This window comes from Lagopus muta, chromosome 10, assembly GCF_023343835.1.
Source record: "Lagopus muta isolate bLagMut1 chromosome 10, bLagMut1 primary, whole genome shotgun sequence".
Taxonomy (NCBI): domain Eukaryota; kingdom Metazoa; phylum Chordata; class Aves; order Galliformes; family Phasianidae; genus Lagopus; species Lagopus muta.
Genome location: NC_064442.1, coordinates 1,249,558 through 1,268,631, shown reverse-complemented (window position 1 = coordinate 1,268,631; position 19,074 = coordinate 1,249,558). Strand labels below are relative to the sequence as shown.

Here is a 19,074-nt window from a genome sequence, read left to right as displayed (position 1 = left end):
TCAGGGTACTTCTGCTGTGATTTCCTACTTCTCAGTTTGATTTTTGGTCTTTGAATTGGAGGTTTTCCCCATGAATGTTTCGGAGGGTTGCACAGACTTGTCCACAGGAGAGTTACTGAAGCTTTTTTAAAAACAGTTGAAGTTAACAGCAGTGTTACTTTTGCTCGTCGTGGTGGCTTTTGAATAACTTTCAGCTGAACAGTTGTGTGTGGGGGAAAAGCCATTTGTATATGAGTATTTTTTCTAGGTATCTGGGTTTAAGAAGAGCTTTTCCTACTTTTACCTTTCTTAAGTTGTCACTTAGATCTTTCTAGAGGTAAAGATGGCTTACATTGCACCTTTACTGTGCAAGTTAGAAACATTGCTGCTTGCCTCCAGCAGATGTTTTAGAATGATTTTCTCTTAACAAATTTATTTTAAATTAACTGTAAAACTAACTTTCTTTCTTTCAAATAACTTACTCTCTTTCAAAAGTCAAAGAGAAACTGACTGCAGATCCAGACAGTGAAATAGCAACGACAAGCTTAAGAGTTTCTCTTCTTTGTCCGGTAAGTGTTTTTAGTTCCCTTAAAAATTACTGTGATTTTGAAAAAAAGAAAAAAGGCCAAAAAAAAATCTGTGGCTGTTGAGGGACGAGGTTTTGGTAGAGGTTGGCTTACGTTCCAGCTTCTGGATCCTATTCCATGTACTGTAATAAAGCACGTGACTTGCCCCTGAGCAGGTGAGTATTCCATTGACTTGAAGATGCTATTCAGAACGACATGTAAGCACACATCTGAATCTGTCACTAGGTTGTGCACATGTGCAAATTGGGTTCCCAGTGTTTGGTTGTGGTAACACCACTCTCAGCAGGTGATTCTGTCTGTTCAAAATAGCTCTCCAGCCAGTGCCTGCTAGCTAAGAGTTGAGGGTCTTCTCAGTAAAGGTGATGATATGCATTTGTATGTGTTGAATATTTCGGAGTCCTAGAGAAAAAATGAAGTGGTGATCCAGAGAATGTTCAGATACAACTTGTAGCAAAGGTGAAGTGGGGAAGTGTGTTTCCAATGAACGTGGAAGTGACAGACCTGCTGTGTCTTGACCTATTGTTTTTCAACCAAGTGCATGTAGGGTTTAGCAGTGGTTCATAGCTGGCTTTGTTACCATTGGCTGAGCTGTGCACTGTTAACATTATGGGTACTTTTAAAGTCTTTGGGATGTGGTGCTCTTGTTTTAAATATCAAACACTTTCAGAACACTTGACTGTTCCATTGTATTCTTATTGTATTGTGTTCTAGTATTGACTGACGCAGTGTCTTTAGTGCAGTATAACTTTTTAACCTGCCCTCAAGACTGAGGATGAATCTGTTTTCCTGGTTTGGCTCAGTCTGCTCAAGCCTGATGTGAAATTCTCAGTTTTGAAATGGAAAGAGAGTTCTCTTTATTCTTGGGAAGTTGTGGTTCATTTCAGTAGTTATTAAATGTCTACTTCAGCTCCGTCAATGTAAGGAAGCTTTTTACAAAGCAAAGCTTTTGTATCTAAAAGCACAGTGATTACATTCATGTTGTTTTTTTTAAAGACTATTGTACATCTTTGTGTGGTATTTTCACAATCTTTCCTAAGGTTTCGCCATCGATATTGGGATGGAGAACTGTAAATAATAACACATTTATAGACTAATAGGATTTGTGTGTAAATGAGACCCAGGGATTACTTTTACAGATCAGAATTTTATCTTAAACTTAACCTTGTAACCTACAATCGTAGGAACGCAAGAACCAGTGCACCACACTGAAACTGCTGCAGACTGGCAGTGCTGAAGGTGCTTTAGCTGCACTTGTGTTGTGCTGTTTGCATTCTGTTGTTCTGGACAGCACACTGACGGTGCTGTTGCTTTTTCTATCGTTCATTAGACAAGATGTTTTAACCCCATTATTAGTTTCCAATACAGACAAAAATAATAAATCGGTTAGTAGAATTAAATGACAGCAAGAGTTTAGAAGTGCCCATGTATTCCTTATCTTGAATTAATGCTCGTGCATCTTCTGGAAGTAGTTGATTGCTTTGGCCATGGTTGATTTGTCAAAAGAGCCACTTGAGGCAGTTGGGTTTCTTCATAGATTGTTCTGTCTCAGTTTTCTGACACGCTTCTGTTTGCCCTAATTGTGTCTATTAATGATTAAAGTTCTTCAGCTTTGATATTTTGAAGCGTATTTTTTCATGCTGTCTGTGATTTGGATGAGTTAGTGTTAGAGCAGGAAGGTACGAGATTGCTTTTAGGATTGCAATTTTACAAATACGTGAAGATGTCAAATTTTAGTTAGCTTTCTCATAGTTATATGGGGATGGAAACGAGACACCAGCTGCACATTAGGCTGGAGCTCATCAGAAGCCCCGCTTTTCTCCCTGGTTCCTCTTGGTTCTTTGCTGAGAGACGTACAAAATGGAGTTTGCAGCCACAGATTTATCTGCATCATTTGAGTACTCTCTACAAAACGTGGACTTTTTTCCAACGTGTTCCTCACCCAGTGCTGTCTGATCTCACTGTAGCTCTTGGAGTAACCCATCATTGCAAAAGCTCTGCAGGACCAAGACTGCACCTCTCACACTGTGCTGTGGAAAGAAGGATGGCTAGCAGGGTTCAGGCTGCCCTCAGCTCTGAACTCAGTTTTGTTGGAAGCTCCACGTTTTCACTTGCAGATTTGTAAACATTTGGCTTAGGGAGAAATTTTTGTCTGTATTTTGTGCTCGCTTTCTATTGCGTGAGTGCAGAGTGGACGATTTGAAAGTGCAAGTTGAAAAAGCTTACGTGGTTTCCAACAGCAAAACTAAAACTTAAAGATCAGTGCATCTTCAGGTCTGTCGATGTGAGGATGCTGATCCTCCTGTCTCATTCGTTATGTGTGGTTCCATCATGTATGTACATGAGCAAAATAAATGGGATTGCATGTCTGGAAAAGGGTGGCAGGTTTAGACTTGATAACCTTTATTTTGCCCTCAAAAAGTAATAATAAAATTAAAAGGTGGAGCCAGGCAGCTTGCTGTGGCTGTGTTTTGGGTTGCTGCTGAGCTTTTTTTAGCACAGAGGCCTGCTTTCCCTCGGAGAGCATACAGCACAGAGAAAAAGCTGCCCTTAACTGTTGGCTGGATCTGCCTCAGATGCAGCAGGCAGAGGCTGGGCTGAATCTGTGCTTCAGGAAGGCACTTGAATTTGTGTTTTTTGGGTTTTTTTCCCCTCTCTCCTCCCGCCCTCAGAATAAAAATAAATCCTCAGGCTCTGCAGCAGGACCAAATATTTAGCTGAACAAAAATTCCAAATCCAGCATTTCACCGTAGGTTTAGCAGCTTTGTTTACAAATCTGTAACTCCTGTTTTGGGTCCGTTCTTTCAGCACGAAAAGATAGCCACGTTTTGTAAGCCTGTGAAAGAAATGAATGCAGCGTTTCTTTTGCTGACAGCAGGCAGGAACCAGTAACAGCACTGGGAGTTTTTCAGAAGTTGGGAAGCATCCCTTCTTTTATGACCTGTCCTTTTGTCAGTTCTGACACAGCTTGGCTGGCGTGGCAGAGCTGATCCAGGCGTTCAGTGCCAAAAATGGGGAAAGGAGACCTTTCCTGTTAACACTGTGTGTGCTGTTGGTGTGCGTAGGGCTTCTGTGAGACCCAGGCTCAATTTCTGTACCAGGAGCTTGCAAAAATGTTTCTGGTGGGAATCTTTTCAATTTGGGATGCTGGAGTATTCCAGTTCTTCCTGCAGCATATGTGTTTGACCTGTCTTGTTTTTCTTTGGCATCACGTAGAAGCACCCAGTTTAATCTCCAGCACTCTTACTCTCGATCCTCACTGAGCTAGGAGACTCCCTGTGCCCAAAAGACAAATGAGCCATTGACTGCCATCTGGGAGATAAGGATTCATAATAGACGTGGGTCAGGGGCCCTTGCTTTGTTGGGGGCTGATTATGGTATAGAAATAATGTGCTTGGTCATGGATTTTAGAGGAGGGGTGCCAGACACATGGCACATGCAGCACCTCCTGCTGCCCCAGCTCCAGCACCATTACTGCAGGCTCCCCGGGGAGGTCCCTGCTTTCCTCCATCTGGTGGTGAGGTCTGTGACAGTGACGGACAGCCAGAGGGGACAGAAATGAGCAGGGTCCTGTAATCGAGCTGAATTTGCTGAGAGTGGGGGGGGGGGGGGGGGGGGATTTCTGCTTACGGGGGTTTAAAAAAAGGGGAGGGAAAAAAAGCATCATGGAGGAAGTAGTGGACGGTGAGTAGAGCCTTTGTTCTTGATATTGTTTTTAGTTTTGTGATATTCTGAGATTGAGTGCCATCCTGTGGCACCCATCTTGTACTGCTCGCAATCAGTATGCATGACCACACTGCTTAAGCTTACTAAAAACAGTTCCTCCTCCCAGCCGCTGCTGGAATTAGCTGGAGGCTTCAAGTGAAGTCATAACATATATTTTGGTCAGTTATCTAGCTTCAAAATAGTTGGCATCAACTTCTTAATAAATCATTGTGATCTTTTTCCACGTAGGGAGGAGTCTCCTTTGGACTTTGTTGCTTTTTAGTGTAGGCAGTCCCTCCTAGAGTGCAACTTCTGCAGAAGCAACTGCCTGTTGAAGAAACTTTTCGTCTCAGATGAATGTGAAATGCCCACCACTGTCCAACCAGCGTTGCGTTTGTTGTAGTCGTGTGTTGATATTTTATGGCCATTTATCATTAATCTATCTAATCCAAATCAAGCTGTTCCTGTTGTCAAATCCAGCCTGTGCACCTGCTGTGTGCAGCACCCCTGTGTCTGCCTGCTCTGCTCAGGCTCTCGTTGTGCTCTTTGTACTGAGTGTGTGGAAGCTTTGTGCTGCCCTCAAAACCTGCAGATGGGAAGGGAAGGCTGTTCCCCTCTGAAGGCTTATGTTAGCACTTACATTCTTACCAGCCCTTTGTGGTGTTGAAAAGATGTAATGTATAACAGGGGATGGGCAGCTATTTGCATTTTGTATAAGAAGGCAAAAATATTTCAGGGTAACTCAACTGTATGCATAACAATGATGTTTAGCCCAGCAGAGTGAGTGTAAAATAGTTTCTTAATGGTTAACAGGTATGGTTTATTTCATGAATTGCTGCTTTCTGACAATTCTTTAGAGAAAGTGCTGAAAATAACAAAAAACTTGAGGAAACACGTTTCCACACTCGGGAGCAGGCATACAGCAGCACGTTTGCAAACATGTCCTGAGTGTGGAAATTAACCAGGTAGTTGCAGTAGTGCCCTGATGGCTGGGATACGGGCAGCAGTTTGAGCACACACTTCATCAGCTGTGAGTGAATAGGAGAGGGCTGACCCACATTCTTTGGATTTCAAATACTAATGAGCATGAAGAATTATTTTTCATGACTTGTCCAGAGCACTGGTATGCTGCGGGTGGTTGGGAGGCTCTGTGTGTTGTTGCCAGCATGGAGAGGGATGTAGTGGTCAGTTTACTTGATCAAATGTAGCTGAAAATGTGACTTCAGTGAGGTTTGTATTGCCAGTCAAACCTAGAAATGAGGAAGGGAGGGAACAGTGTATTATGGCATGTGTGCTGACTGAAACTCGGATTTGGGGAAGTGTTCTGGAGTAGAATTCAGCCCATCCCAGCCTCTTTAGACAGAAGAGCCCTGTTTGTTAATCTGATAACAAGGTGATGCAATCTTCTTTTTTTCCTACAGCTTGGCAAAATGAGGCTAACCATACCATGCAGGGCTCTGACCTGTTCACACCTGCAGTGTTTTGATGCCACTTTATACATCCAGATGAATGAGAAGAAACCAACTTGGGTTTGCCCTGTCTGTGACAAGAAGGCACCCTATGAACATCTCATTATTGATGGGTAAGTACAACTGGATTCAAAATGAAGGATGTAACTTCCACTTTCTGTCACTGTGTTTGTGCAGTACAGGATACATTGCTCTGCAGTCCTGGTTATCTGATTATGAGCTGTTCTAAGTGGCCACATCTTTGAATTTCCCCACTGTTAAGGACTGCTTACCAGGTGTGTCTTCTGTCAGTGTTCCAGAAGAACAAAGGTGATCAGACTGAAGGTTTATAATAATTGGAGGTATTCCTTCCAATCTCAGACAAATGTTTTACTACTGTGCCTCAAAGTTGTCTGTTCTTTCACATATTCACATATGATGGATTCCTAGTTGAAAATAGCACATACTGACTTTTTTCCCCTTAAATAGAACAACTGCACAAATCTGGCATAATTGATAAGACATTTGTGTCAGATCAAATAAGTGCTGCCATCTCACCCCCCCCCCATGCACGTACAATTTCACACTTGGGGAGTTGCTGTGTATGGAAAGTGACAGAGATCAATTCCCTGGGACTGCTTACCTGCAGAGCATTAGGAAAGCAAGCGTTGGTCTCCATGAGGAAATGCCAAATATGAATTCCAGAGTTTGCAATTCTGTTTTTTAGATAGGAGCTATCTTTTGGAGGAATATGTGTTTTATGCTGAAAACAAAGCTAGAGCTGCAGAAAACCACTCTCGAGCCCTTTTGGAGACCCTCGGGTCTTGTACAGGCAGCTTTGGAATGGGGGGCCCTTGGATTTATGGGTCTTCTGCTTTGGATTGAAGAACTATGAGGATTCTTGCTCCTGTACAGCAGTAGAGACTAACAGTTTCAGCCTCTAGTAGCAAAGACTAAGAGTTAGTAAATAATTAAAGGAGTGTATCATTCTTATTACCCCTGTGTTGTCAGGTGTGGATGTTGGAGATTAGGTGACAGAACAGCAGCATCCCAGAGAAAAGGCTCTTTGTAGAAATGTTTTAACCTGGGAAAGAGCAAACTGTCTCGCTAATTAAAGCAAAGCTCTTTCCTAGGCAGAACCACGTGAATAGTCCTGGTCAAAAGCTGGAATTCACACGGGGTGATGTGGTGCCAGGATTCTCGATGCTTTAGGAGACGCAGATAGGAGAAGAGCATGTGAGTTTAGATTCCCATGCTCAGCCTTTGTTAGGAGCCTTTCACTTAGAAAGGAAAAAGAGCTTTCTGGAAGTACTGGCCCTGAAATGCTCAGCTGTAGGGATTGCTGTAAGATATAGGCTTCCTCAGGTCGACACTGTTGAACAATCTCTTACTTCCCCGTGTTTATTTTCATGTTTGTTTACATTCTTCCTTTGTTTTGGGAAATACAGAGTTCTGTGTTGTGAGATCTGGAATGTTCTGAACCCATCTTTTAAGTGAATGTGCAGATCTGGACTTTAGGTAGTTTTAAAAACGAAAAACAAGAAGACAAAACAGTAACTCCATTTTAATAAGGCAGTGGATGAGGGAGGGATAAAGCAGCAGAATTCAAATGTAGAGTGGCTGATAACAAAGATACTGAGTTAGAAATGAGTTATCCTCTTTTTGAGGGTGGGTACTAAAAGATTTTGATTGACAGGTTGTTCATGGAAATCCTGAAGTATTGTACAGACTGTGATGAAATTCAGTTTAAGGAGGATGGCTCATGGGCTCCTATGAGATCGAAGAAGGAAGTGCAGGAAGTGACCACATCTTACAATGGAGTTGATGGTAAGTTGTGTTTTGGGACGTGTGGACTGAATGTCCTACTGCTGGACTTCAACTTTGATACGCTTATTTTTGCTTGTGGTAACTTTTTTAGGCATGTTTGCAGGAAAGACTGCTTGAATAATTCCCTCTTGGGGCCAGTAGTACTTTTTAAGGAATAAGTAATGTGTCAGTTTGCTGTCTCTAAGTTGTTTCTGGAGGCAGTATAGTAAGCTGTGATGTGATGATGATTGTAGTGTTGTTGTAAACTACAGCTGCTGTTGTCTTGCCTTGTACAGGATGCATAAGCTCTTCCTTAGAACATCAGGTGTCTTCTCACCAGCAATCAAACAAAAATAAGAAGGTAGAAGTGATTGATTTGACCATTGACAGCTCGTCAGATGAAGAGGAGGAGGAACCCTCTGCAAAGAGAAGCTGTCCTTCCATATCTCCAGCATCACCAATGAATAATAAGGGGTGAGAGTTAAAAATGCAGGCCAATGCAGAGAGAATGTATTTGCAACAAAACGCTGACAAATTTAAAACTAAAGCATACTTAAATTGTTCCCAAAGTTAGTAGTTTGTTACAAAATAATTTGGTCTTGGCTTACAAAGCCTGAAAAGATTGGAGTACAAAATATTAGATGTATATTCTATGTAAAACACACATATAACACTGTGAAGGATATGCAGCTCATAAGTGAAGTTGTATGTACACGTGCTTTCATAGCTTTGTAAAGTTAACATCGGTCGGCGCGTTGCATGATGCAGGTTTTTAATTGCATTTGTGAAAACGAGGTTTCATGCAAGAGGTTGTGGCTTAGAGGTATGATTTTGTGGCTTTGGAAATGCTTTCCTTCCATAGGGAAATGTAAGAGCAGCATATATGGAGAGTGAGCAGTGAGAAACATACTCGGGTGTGGTGTGGGACGTGTGGGTTTTGCCAGTAACTGCTGCCAGTAGCATAGCAATAAAGAATGCCAGAATAAGCTGACTGCACTGAAGTAGCTATGCTGTTAATAGCACCCTGTTCACGTAAACATGTGGGGATGAAAACTGAAGCTAAAGCTATGGGATCCTGCTGTTGAACTCATTACTTCTCCAGTGATGTTAAACCTCTCAGTGATCACTTAAAACTCTTCAAGTCCTTTTTGGGTGTGTTCCATTGTTAATTGCCTTGTAAAGCAGGACTGTTAGGCAGATTTGTACCTCCTTCTAGGATACAAGATGCCTTAGGGTTGTCTTGTCCCAGCTTAGGAGTGCATGTAGAATCTTTGTAGTGGAGATTCCTGTACCATTTGCAGTGGGTCCCATCAGTTTCTTCTGTTAAGATTGAACTTTGCTTTGCTTTAGTTTTGCTGAACTTCAGCAGGCTGGCCGTCTGTCTGGAACTGAATCAGTTGTCTGATTTAGCAACTTAATTGCAAGAAAAAAGTTTGGGGAACACGTGATGCTCAACCTCTTTCCCCTGCAGGACTCACTGAGGTATAGCAGCAGCTTGATGCTTTCTAGAGAAGCTTTGAAATTTAGCAGGGGAGCTGTTACTGCCTGTCACAACAGTAATACAGTGTGCTGAGATTGTTAAATTGGAGATGGGCACCCCTGCATGGGACAGCAGTAGAAATAAGGGAATCTTCGAATGATGTACTTCTAGTCTTGGCTGTAAGGTTAAATTTTATCCTTTAAACCTTCTGCTTTTTCTAGTATTTTGAATTTACCCCATCAAGCATCTCCTGTGTCAAGAACACCAAGCCTTCCTGCTGTTGACACCAGTTACATCAACACATCACTTATCCAAGACTACAGGCATCCATTCCATATGACACCTATGCCTTATGACTTGCAAGGTAAGCTTCTGACTGTTCCTAGCTGTGGGTACAGCTCTCTCAGCAGCTGTGACTATTAGAGAAGGATTCAAACATACAGTTGTTTCACAATCCAGTTGTACAAAATAATATTTTTACAACCGTAGAAGATAAGGTGGTATTTGAAGAGAAGGAAGGTTTAAGTTAGTGTCTTAAGGTGTTAAAAGTCTGATTTCTTATTTCTTCCAAGACCTGGTGGTAAAGAGAGTCTGAAATGTCGTTAGTTTTATGCTGATTGAATTTGTTTCATTTCAAAATTTGGTGGGAGAAATTGGGAGGTGCTTGTTTGTTTTGAGAAGCTTGACCTCTTTTTCTTTGGCTCTTTTCAGGTTTAGATTTCTTCCCTTTCCTGTCAGGAGACAATCAGGTAAGTTAAGGAAACTCAAATCATCTGGCTGATTGCTTTTCTGAAAAGGACTTGCTGACTTGGACATATAGGCGAGAAAAGAGCAAATCTGTAACACAGGTGTGAGTGCAGGCAGTCTGTACCTCTTGTGCACGCAGGATGTAGCCAAACATGAGCACTGGCCTAAATACAGGTGCAATATAAGGCATAATAACAGATAAATACTTCTCTTCAAGGCCTTCAAGCTGGTTAGCTGCAGGTATACTGTGGGATGACCATTGGCTGTGGCTGAGAGTGCACCAGCCACCTCCTGAGCTTTTGCAGACTTTAAATCTGTGTGACCTGTCTCCATCTGACAGAGCTAGGCCCCACCACTGGGCCTCTTGGCAGTTTTCTCTGCACAATTTTGAGAGTCAGGGCAGCTCTTTTTTTTTCCTTCCCCTGAGTCTGTGTGCCTGCTCACACTGCTGCTTTTCTGTGGGCACTTACTGAAACAAGCTAGATTTGGTGCTGGCTTCTGCAGTTCTAAAAAGATCATTCTCAAAAGGATTGGCAAGCCCTCCCACTTGATCACAGTGCCTCCACTGTGTCCAAGGAAAGAAGAGGACTGGGGTTCACCCACCTTTTGTCCCTCCATTCCTGTTCAGCAGCCTCAGATAGGAGAATGGTACTACAAACAAGGGGACTTCCCTTGTTTGTCATTGCAAAGACTGGAGCCAGTTTAACAGAGCTTGGATTCAGAGAAGCTTTCTTCATTTTCAGTAAAAACACAGATATGAGGATTACTCTGAAATGAGTATTGCCCAAGTCTGGTGTTGCACTGGCATGGCATAATTGTACCAGTGCCTGAGTGTCAGGAAACAAGGCTAAATGGCCTGTGTGGATGTTTCCTCCTGGTGAAAAGAAATACAAAGTGCAGAATTACCATACGGATAGATAGCATTTCAAATCCAGATCTTGGTAATAGAAGTTCTTGCCTTTTGGGGGCTGCCTGTCAGAGAGTATCACCTTGGACAGCCCTTGCTGCCTTCTGATGGGCCTAAACGTGCTATTTCTAAAGGTGTTTTTCACAGAAGTATGCTTTCCTCCACCAGCAATGAGTAGGACATAGTTATAGCAGCTGTAGTTGATGACTAATGAGCAGAGGGATGGCCAAATGATTATTTGAATTTTGGGGAATTTTTCCACCAAGGAATTGTATGGAGAGGTGAAAGAGTGCTTCTGCTTGCCGTTTCTTACTGTTTGCCTGTGCAATGCTGCTGCCTTTCTAGTGTTTTTTCTTACTAATTGCCAGTATTTCCCATTTTGTTTGGCTCTGGAAGTCAGGGGCTGCAGAGGTAAAAGTTGACTGCGTCGATCCACTCACCTTACAGAAAGGTTGAGTGGGTGAGCTGGTGTGAAACCCAGCAGCTGTCAGAGCTGTAGCTTACAGATATATTCTTTTTTGCTGGTCTGAATCAAACCAATGGTGTCTGAAATGTAACTTGCAAATGTTGTTTTTCCCCCCAGCATTACAACACATCCCTTCTTGCCGCTGCAGCTGCGGCAGTTTCTGCATCAGATGATCAAGAACTCTTACACTCTCGTTTTTTCCCATACACTTCATCTCAGATGTTTCTCGATCAGCTAAATGCAGGAGGAAGCAGTTCTCTGCCAGCCACAAACGGTAGCAATAGTGGCAGTAACAGCAGTCTTGTTTCCTCCAACAGCCTGCGAGAGAATCATGGTCATCCAGTTGCAAGTAGGAGCGGCGCGGACACGGCGTCTATCTTTGGTATCATATCAGACATTATTTCCTTGGACTGATTTTTGGAGAAAACGAACTGGTCAGAGGAAGTCTTTGTGCTTGGTTTTACTTTATGTTAGAAACATAGACAGGTTTTTTTCCTTTTTTAGGGAAAAAAATTTACATGTACAGAGAACAAAACTATATTTTCAGTTTTACTTTTGTATATAAATCTAAGATGGCCTCACAGATAAAAAAAAAAAATAACAAAAAAAAAAACCCACAAAGCAAAACACACACACAAAAAACCCACAAATACAAGGAACTTCGATTTTCTGGATGCTGAAGATTCTACACCTGTGCATTTGTCATGTGAGTTACTTTTTCTGCCCTTAGTTTGGACACAAATGGCATTATTCTCTTCACAGTAACATAAATGGGAAAAGGAACTGAACTTCTGAAGTTCAAGCTCCTAGGTTTTTTCTTTTTTTTCTTTTTTTTTTCTTTTTTTTTTTTTGCCTCTTAGAGACATCTGTATTTGGTGGTGGAATGTAATTCCCCCATCCCATTTTGGTGCAGATTTTGTTGTGCTTGAAGTGGAATAAACCCTACCCAGCCTGTTCCGTACCGTTCCCTCAGTTTGCAGTACGTAGCCTTTCAGGAGTGTTTATCTGTCATTTTTTGTTCCATGTGACCCTCTGTTCAGCTGACTTTCTTTTGAATTCCATGCTTTAATCAAGCATGTTGCAAGCTCGTTAGTGCACCAATTATTCTGGAGGGCCAGACTCAATAAAATGTCAGGCTGAGAAATGTTTTGGCTGTGTTAATGTGGGACAAGACCAAATCGGTACAGAATCTAGCCCCAGAGAAAAGCATCGACACATCCCACTGTAGGTTTTTGTTTCTAACAACTTACTATGAAACCCTTTTAAAATAACTTCAGATCCTAATCACAATATTAAGCATGTGTCAGTTTGAGATGTGTGGAGCTGCTTGTGCTTTAAGGTCAGCCACGTGTGTGGCGCTGGCCCACTGGGCTGGGCCTGCCTGCTGGCTGGGAAAACCTCCTTTGAGCTGCAGTACATCAAATTGCTGCTTCACAGTGAACTTGTCAGCAAAAGGAAGAAAATCCAAATGCCAACGCTCTCTTGCATGGTTTGTGCAGCTGATAGTGGTCTTGGTACACTGTCTTCTGAGTTCGCCTTCACCGAGTTAAGTTGATATTCAATGTTTAATGTGAGTCTGTTAAACCAAAAAGAAGCCCGGCGCCCTTCCCTGCACTTAAACCCATCTCTGCCTATTGCAGTCTCCCAAGGTCATGGGTTCCTATTCAGTTTTCTCCCTTTGGCTTGGTGATTATTTTGATTCCCCATTCCTTTCCATTCACTTCCATTGCACTTGGAGCCACGTTTGCTTCCTGGTTTCACTTCTTTTTTTTTATTTCTCAGCCATGTGTGACATAGGAAAATCTTTTTGTAAGAGCTGGTGGATCATTTGGGCTGATCCGTTCTTGTTACAGAGAAACGTGTAAATAGCTGGAATGCAGTTTTTCAGGAGATTCTTTAAAGTGAGAGTAGGGGGAGGGAAGGAGGTGATTCTCTTGTGTCCCAAAGTCCGCGTCAGAGAGAAATGATTTCCTCTGGTGTGAAAACTATTTTTGTAACTGGTTGAAAGTGCAGGTAACAGGTTTATCAGGAAAGAGAGTGAGGAATACAGAGGTTAGCAGATGCTTGTCTGAGTTTTTAATGTCCCAAGCTGTTGATTGCAGCTGTAGTTTGCTTTGAGCATTGACGAGGGCCACCTTTTGCCTATGAAGTTGTCTCAAAATATTGCATTAATTAAAAAAGGAAAAAAAAAAAAAAAAAAAAAGAGAAAAATGACAAAAAAAAAAGAAGAAAAACACGTTAATCCAAGTAGCATTAGGTATTGCTGTATGATCAGTTGTATGGTTCTTTGAAAGGTTCACATGATTATGTGGCATCAAAATTGTTTTTAGTGTTTTTACAGCATCCCTCTGCCACTAAATAGTTGACTTGAATTTTGAAAACAAACGTTTGTGTTTATATGTATATGTGTGTGTATATATGTATTTATAGATCCGTGTGTGTGAGTTAAAAGTGAGTTAAATAGTTTTTCCCATGCATGTGTATTTCATACATATCTGGCTGATATATATATATATATTTCACCATACACCAATTTTATAATTTATTAAATGTCAGTTAAAAAAAAAAATAAAATAAAAGGATAGAAAATGGGAAATACTTATTTTTTAAACTCAGTCTGATTTCGAAGTGATTAAAGCCCCATGAGGAATATGTCTGGTGCATTTTAGCCGTGCGTGCTGCCCCGTGCCGCAGAGCAGCCGCGTCCCATCCGCGCCTCTTGTAAAGCAGAGCAGCCAGAGACGTTGGCAGAGCGCAGGGAGGCGATGTCCCACTGACTGAGCAGCGTGCTGAAGAGGAGCAGAGGAGCAGCCTGCGTCCGTTTGCACCACGCTATTGAAATCCTTGTCGTTCACGTGTCAGACCGCTTGTGGCAGGCGTGGTGAGACAGGATGCGGCACCTCGCTGCCCGCGCCTGGAGAGTGAGGCCGCCTGGTGATGTCTTGCACTCCTCCTGCGTGGCCCCGGAGGGAAGGAAGGCTGCTCAGTTTGCTGCTGCCGGCTCCGACCTCGTTGCTCTGCAAAGAAGGGAGAGAAACGTTCCCGAAACTCTTTGCGGTGTGAATCCCGTATGCTTTGAGTGTTGGTGTCTCACGCTGGGCTGTGCTGTATAGTCGATCATCTCTGTGCCTCTGACCACAGCTAACGTGACTTGGTAGGAGTCTCAGTCTGAGTTCTCAAAGTTCCCTGCAAACGGAGCTCTGATCCGCGCCGTCGGGTGGCTGAGGAGAAGAGCTGCAAAGCGCTGCCTGCTGATGCTGGGCGGCCGCGCTCTGTGGTTCACATCCCTGAGCTCCTGCAGGGGAGGGCTGGGGGTGGGAGCCCTGCGTGGGGTCAGGGTGCGTGCACAGCATGGGCTGGACGTGGCTTTGGGTGCTGGTGGGCATCAGTGCTGCGTTGGAAGGGAATAAACCACCGCTTGGAACTGCGGTCTGCACAGCTTGCATTGAGAGCGTTGTGCTGCCGCCATCAGCGCTGCAGTAGTGGCTCCAGGCCGACCTGCTGCCCCCCATGCAGGGCGGCTGTGGGGCGGCCCCCATACGCAGCGCTGTGGGGAGAGCAGTGGGATGGGAATTCCTCCCTGCGGGTTCACATTTCAGGGTTTGAAGCACATTTTAAATATATTCAGAAAGGGTTTTGTTTTGTCAGTGTAACTGTTTTGGGTTTTTTTCCTTTCTTTTTTTTAACAGAGCTTAGATTTCTAACAAGGGAAAATTGCTGGTGGTCCCCCAAAGTGCTGCTGTTAATTGTTTTAATTAACAAAGGGAAAAAAAAATGTATATAAGCAGAATATTAAAATGACCATTAACTCAGACCTGTCATTCATTGCCTTAAAACTTTCTCATAGTTTCCATACGGCATGCCAAACCAGTACATGGCTTTTAAAGATGTATAGTAGACCAATGTCAGTTTGTATAAAAGTACCAAGTGAAAATATTTATTATATGCATTGGAAAAAAAAACAAACAAATGGTTTACCTATTGAATGTTACCTGTTTATGTAGAACTCTTTAGATGTAATAAAAAGCATTCAGCTACATTGTGTTTCCTACAGCCACACGCAGCAGGGTGGGGGCTGGGGGGGCTGGGGGTCTTTGGTGGCCCAGGTCCCTGTGAGCAGGAATGCTTTGCTGCTGTAGCATGGGGTGATTCCTGCTGCTGCCTTGCAGCTGTGGCCGTGCTGCTGGGGTGCTGGAAGAGCCTGCTGGTGCTTTGCTTTCTAAGCAGTGGTGTGCTGCTGGAGTTCCTGCCTGACTTCACAGGTTGTGTGATGGTGCTGGAGCTGTGCTGCGTGCCTTTGAGAGCCTGAAGGCACTGCACTGACTTGCTGTGAGGGTTTACCTGCTGGCTGTCTCACAGATGGAGCAGGGAGTGTTGGTTGCTGCAGAATGAATGAGAAGAGGGAGAGGCAGCAGGAGGTGGTGGGGATGTGCACTGAGTCCAGCCCTGCTCGGCCTTCATGGCTCTGCTGTGTGCTGCCCTCAGTCCTCAGCTGTGCTGCCATGCTGCAGGTGGGATGAACACTGACTGCCCTGCATCACCTCAGCTTTGAGCAGTCTAGAGATGCGTTTTTGCTTGGTGGTGTGTTTTTTTTTTTTGCTATTATGGAAAGCTGGGTTTCCATAGCCTGTTTTCCCTGCCAGACACCTGCAGGAATGTGTTCCAGCCCAGCGCTCAGCAGCAGACCCAGGTGCTGCCTGAACGCAGGGGCAACTGAACAGCACAGAGCCAACCTGTGTGATGCTGCACCTGAGCAGAGTGCAACGCTGCAGGAGGGGGGAATGAGAACTGCCACACGTTGAGGCTGGCAGCATCCCCTGCAGCCAGCAGGCATCGCGCCCAGCTGCACCCCTTCTATGTGCAGCACTGCTGTTGGCAGCATGTGGCCGGGAGCTCTGCTGCTGGGTCAGGCTGCAGGGCCTGGCAGTGTGAGCACAGCAGGACGTGGCTGTAGGTTTGCTGTATGATAAGAAGTGGTGTGAAGCACGATGCTTTTGGGAACGTCACACCTCATTTATTTCAATATCAGCTCGCGTTTTGAGAGACCGCTTCTCTGGGGTCCTGGGGAAGCGCAGCCAAGGCAGCCCCTGGGTTCCCAAAGGCAAATGATGATTCCTGAGTGCAGGTGGTGATGAGGAAGGATGGAGTGAAGAGAAGTTGCAGGTCTTGCTGCTCGCAAACCCCTCCTGCTGTCAGTAATCGACTGGGGGGAGGCAAATGGTGTGGGTGAACTCTTCGTATTTAATTGTGCCATTTGGCCCGATTTTGGCTTCTTTCAGCAGGTCGTCGACTGCAAGGAAACAAAAGGAAATACAAGGCTGTATTGGGTGTAGGTCAGTGGTACTGTGCTGCTTGAACGATAAGGAACATGGGATGTGGGTTTGTGAGGTGGTCAGGCTCTGTTGGAGGTGCCGTCCAGTCTGCGGTTACTGGACCTGGGTGTGCTTTTGTGAGCAGGCTGAGCACTCTGCTCCTCCTCTCAAAGAGAACATCCTGCTGGTGTAATTAATTCTTCAATTGAAAAATAATGAACGATTCTCAGAACACTCAAGTAACGTGGGGAGGGGAGAAAGGGTCGGTTGTCACTGGGTCAGAGCGCATTGAGTTACAGCACAGCTGAGGTGGGATGGGGTCAGGTCAGCATCAGGTGCTTTTAACTGCTGTCCTTCTGCGTTGTTTGGACAAGTGGTGGTGGCCATGGGTTGGCAGCAGCATGGTGAGCCCACGCTGATGGGTGTGTAATTAAGAACAGCACGCTAATGAGGCTGTGGGAGCGCTCTGTGTGCATGCATGGGACAGGGGGACGGGGAAGAGAAGGAGTGGGAGGTCAGAAGCTGCCATACCCTCTTCCTCAGACAGTTTCTCCCCCAGTCGTGTCAGCTTTGCCCTCAGCTCAGCAGCAGAGATCAGCCCTCGCTTCTCCCGATCGATCATGGCCAGCGCCGTCAGGATCTCCTTCTCAGGCTCCTCCTGCTTCATCTGCCTGTACATGATGTTGAGGAAGGTGGAGAAGTCCAGCTCTGCATTGCGCTCTGGCAGAAGGGAGAGAAAAGCTCAGCTCTGGACTCTGGGCTAGTTCTACCACTTCCCACATCCCCCATCCTCCCTTCTTGGGGCTCCTTCTGGTTTTTGTCTGACAGGGGCAGCACTGCTGGTGGTTCCCACAGCCCACGTACAGCTGTTCTCTTTTGCCCAGCTCGGAACTCCCCCTCTATGTGCCAGGTCCTGGGGCACACAGTGACACACAGCCCCCTCCTCCTCTCCCATCATCTCCCAACTCCACAAAATCAACATTTTAACCACAAAATACCCCCAGCCGTCTCCTGCTAGCATCAGCCAGCTTCGCTCCCTGTGCCCTCCCTCTCAGACCCATTTTGGGATGTGTGTTTGGGACTGGTGGGCTGATGTTGGGATGTGTGTTTGGGACTCACCGATCTTGTGCAGGTGCAGGTGCCGCTGTGCCTCAGCCGGCGTGGGGCTGACCCCCAGGCAGCGCATCACAGCCAGCAGGTCTGCAGCCCTGATCTTCCCTTTGTGGTTCTTGTCGTAGAGCGAAAAGCACTCCTTGAACTCTAATTAAAAGCCAAAAGTCTCTATGATGGCAAACGAGGGGATCAGGTGGCTGTGTTGGGTGTCTCCTTACCCTGTGGTGCAGGGAGGGGAGGACTGAAGCCAGGGATAGGGGTGGGGTTGGGGATCCTGGAGGATCTTTTCCAACACTGCTTTGGCCTTAGGTGGTGTTTGGGTTGGATACAAAGGAACAGTTTCTTTTCCAAGAGAGAAGTAATGAATTGACACAGGCTGCCTTGGCAGCGGGGCTGGTCCCCATCCCTTGGGCTGTTCAGAACCACAGGGCTGCAGTACTGAGGGATGTGGGCATGGTTGGGGTGGATTGGGTTGGGGATCTTGGAAACTTTTTCCAACCTCAGGGAATTTGTGATTCTGTTCTTAAAGTGCCAGAAGCAATTAAAAGTGCAGGCTTGCAAAGCAGGAAGGGATGGAGCATGGCACAAACCCCCCGAGGTCCCCCTCCCCGCCCTCCCACAGGCATTGGGTCCCGGTGGGGCCGCGGCCCCGGCTCCCCCCGCCGCGATCCCGCTGAGCAGATTGGCCATAATACTCTTATTGCTCTGCAGCACTGCTGTGCACACGCTGCCCCCGCCCCCAACCCCCTCCTCGGGGCCCCTTCCGCGGCGGGGGGGGGGGTCCCTGGTCCGTCCCCCCTCCCCACCTCCTCCCATACGGCTGGCAGCCGGGTTTGCCCCTCGGCTCCCACCGCAGCTGAAGCCTTTCTGCCTATGGTGGCCCCCCCAGACCCCGCACACCCCGTGGGATGGGGGGGGGGGCGGGGGAGGGGGGGAGGAAGGCACGGGGGGAAGGGAGATTGCTCGGAGAAAAAGGAGGGGGCAACACCCTCTGCTGCGAGGGTCTGCAGCTGGAAAGTAGGAATAATAGCAACCATAAATACATACCATTAATTTGATCCTGGGACAGAAACTTGGCCTGCGGGGAGGGAGAGGAGAAAAACAGAAAAGAACCAAAACTTCAACATCGTTACGGGGACGCGGCGCAGCGCGCTGCCCACCCCCCCCCACCTCACCATGGCGGAGCTCCGCGGGTCGCACCGCGCGGCGCGGAAGGGCCGAAGTCCGGCGGGCGGGGCGGGGAAGGGCTGAAATAACAGCCGGAGCGGGGCGGGAGGCGGGGGGGGATCGGATGGTTCCGCTGGGCTTTTTCTCTTTTTTTTTTTTCTTTTTTTTCCCTCCTTTTTTTTTCCTTTTTCTTCCTCTTTCTCCCCCCTTCCTCCCTTTTTGTTTCCTCCTTTTTTCTTCCTTTTTATTCTTTTCCTTCCTTCTCTTCCTTTTTCCTCATATTTTTCTCTTTTCCTCCTCTTCTTCCCCCCTTTTTTCCTTTTATTTTTCTTTTTTCCTTTTATTTTCTTTTATTTGCTT

The 19,074-nt window shown here is 45.5% G+C and overlaps 2 protein-coding genes across 5 annotated transcripts in view; one reads left to right on the top strand and one right to left on the bottom strand.

Moving 5' to 3' along the window:
• PIAS1 (protein inhibitor of activated STAT 1) overlaps positions 1 to 11,738 on the top strand; it is a 48,231-nt gene extending 36,493 nt beyond the window's left edge. For 2 of the 3 annotated variants that reach the window (XM_048956005.1, XM_048956006.1), the window contains exons 8-14: positions 475 to 548; positions 5,690 to 5,850; positions 7,413 to 7,543; positions 7,819 to 7,996; positions 9,224 to 9,366; positions 9,714 to 9,751; positions 11,240 to 11,738. In XM_048956005.1, the coding sequence (XP_048811962.1) occupies positions 475 to 548; positions 5,690 to 5,850; positions 7,413 to 7,543; positions 7,819 to 7,996; positions 9,224 to 9,366; positions 9,714 to 9,751; positions 11,240 to 11,536 (1,022 nt within the window). In that variant the 3' untranslated portion in view covers positions 11,537 to 11,738. The remainder of the gene's footprint in view (positions 1 to 474; positions 549 to 5,689; positions 5,851 to 7,412; positions 7,544 to 7,818; positions 7,997 to 9,223; positions 9,367 to 9,713; positions 9,752 to 11,239) is intronic. The other variant, XM_048956008.1, reaches the window with a different exon arrangement.
• A 1,139-nt stretch (positions 11,739 to 12,877) lies between these two features.
• On the bottom strand, positions 12,878 to 18,813 carry CALML4 (calmodulin like 4). Of its 2 annotated transcripts, none has more exons than XM_048956009.1 (5): positions 18,723 to 18,813; positions 18,595 to 18,625; positions 17,554 to 17,694; positions 16,966 to 17,154; positions 12,878 to 16,412 (listed from the first exon to the last, which is right to left on the bottom strand). In XM_048956009.1, the coding sequence occupies exons 1-5, from the start codon at positions 18,723 to 18,725 to the stop codon at positions 16,315 to 16,317; spliced, it is 462 nt and encodes a 153-aa protein (XP_048811966.1). In that variant the 5' UTR covers positions 18,726 to 18,813; the 3' UTR covers positions 12,878 to 16,314. The 2 variants fall into 2 exon arrangements, with proteins under 2 accessions (XP_048811966.1, XP_048811967.1); XM_048956010.1 differs by having other exon boundaries at positions 17,554 to 17,715; positions 18,723 to 18,761.
• Between the last annotated feature and the right edge of the window lie 261 nt (positions 18,814 to 19,074).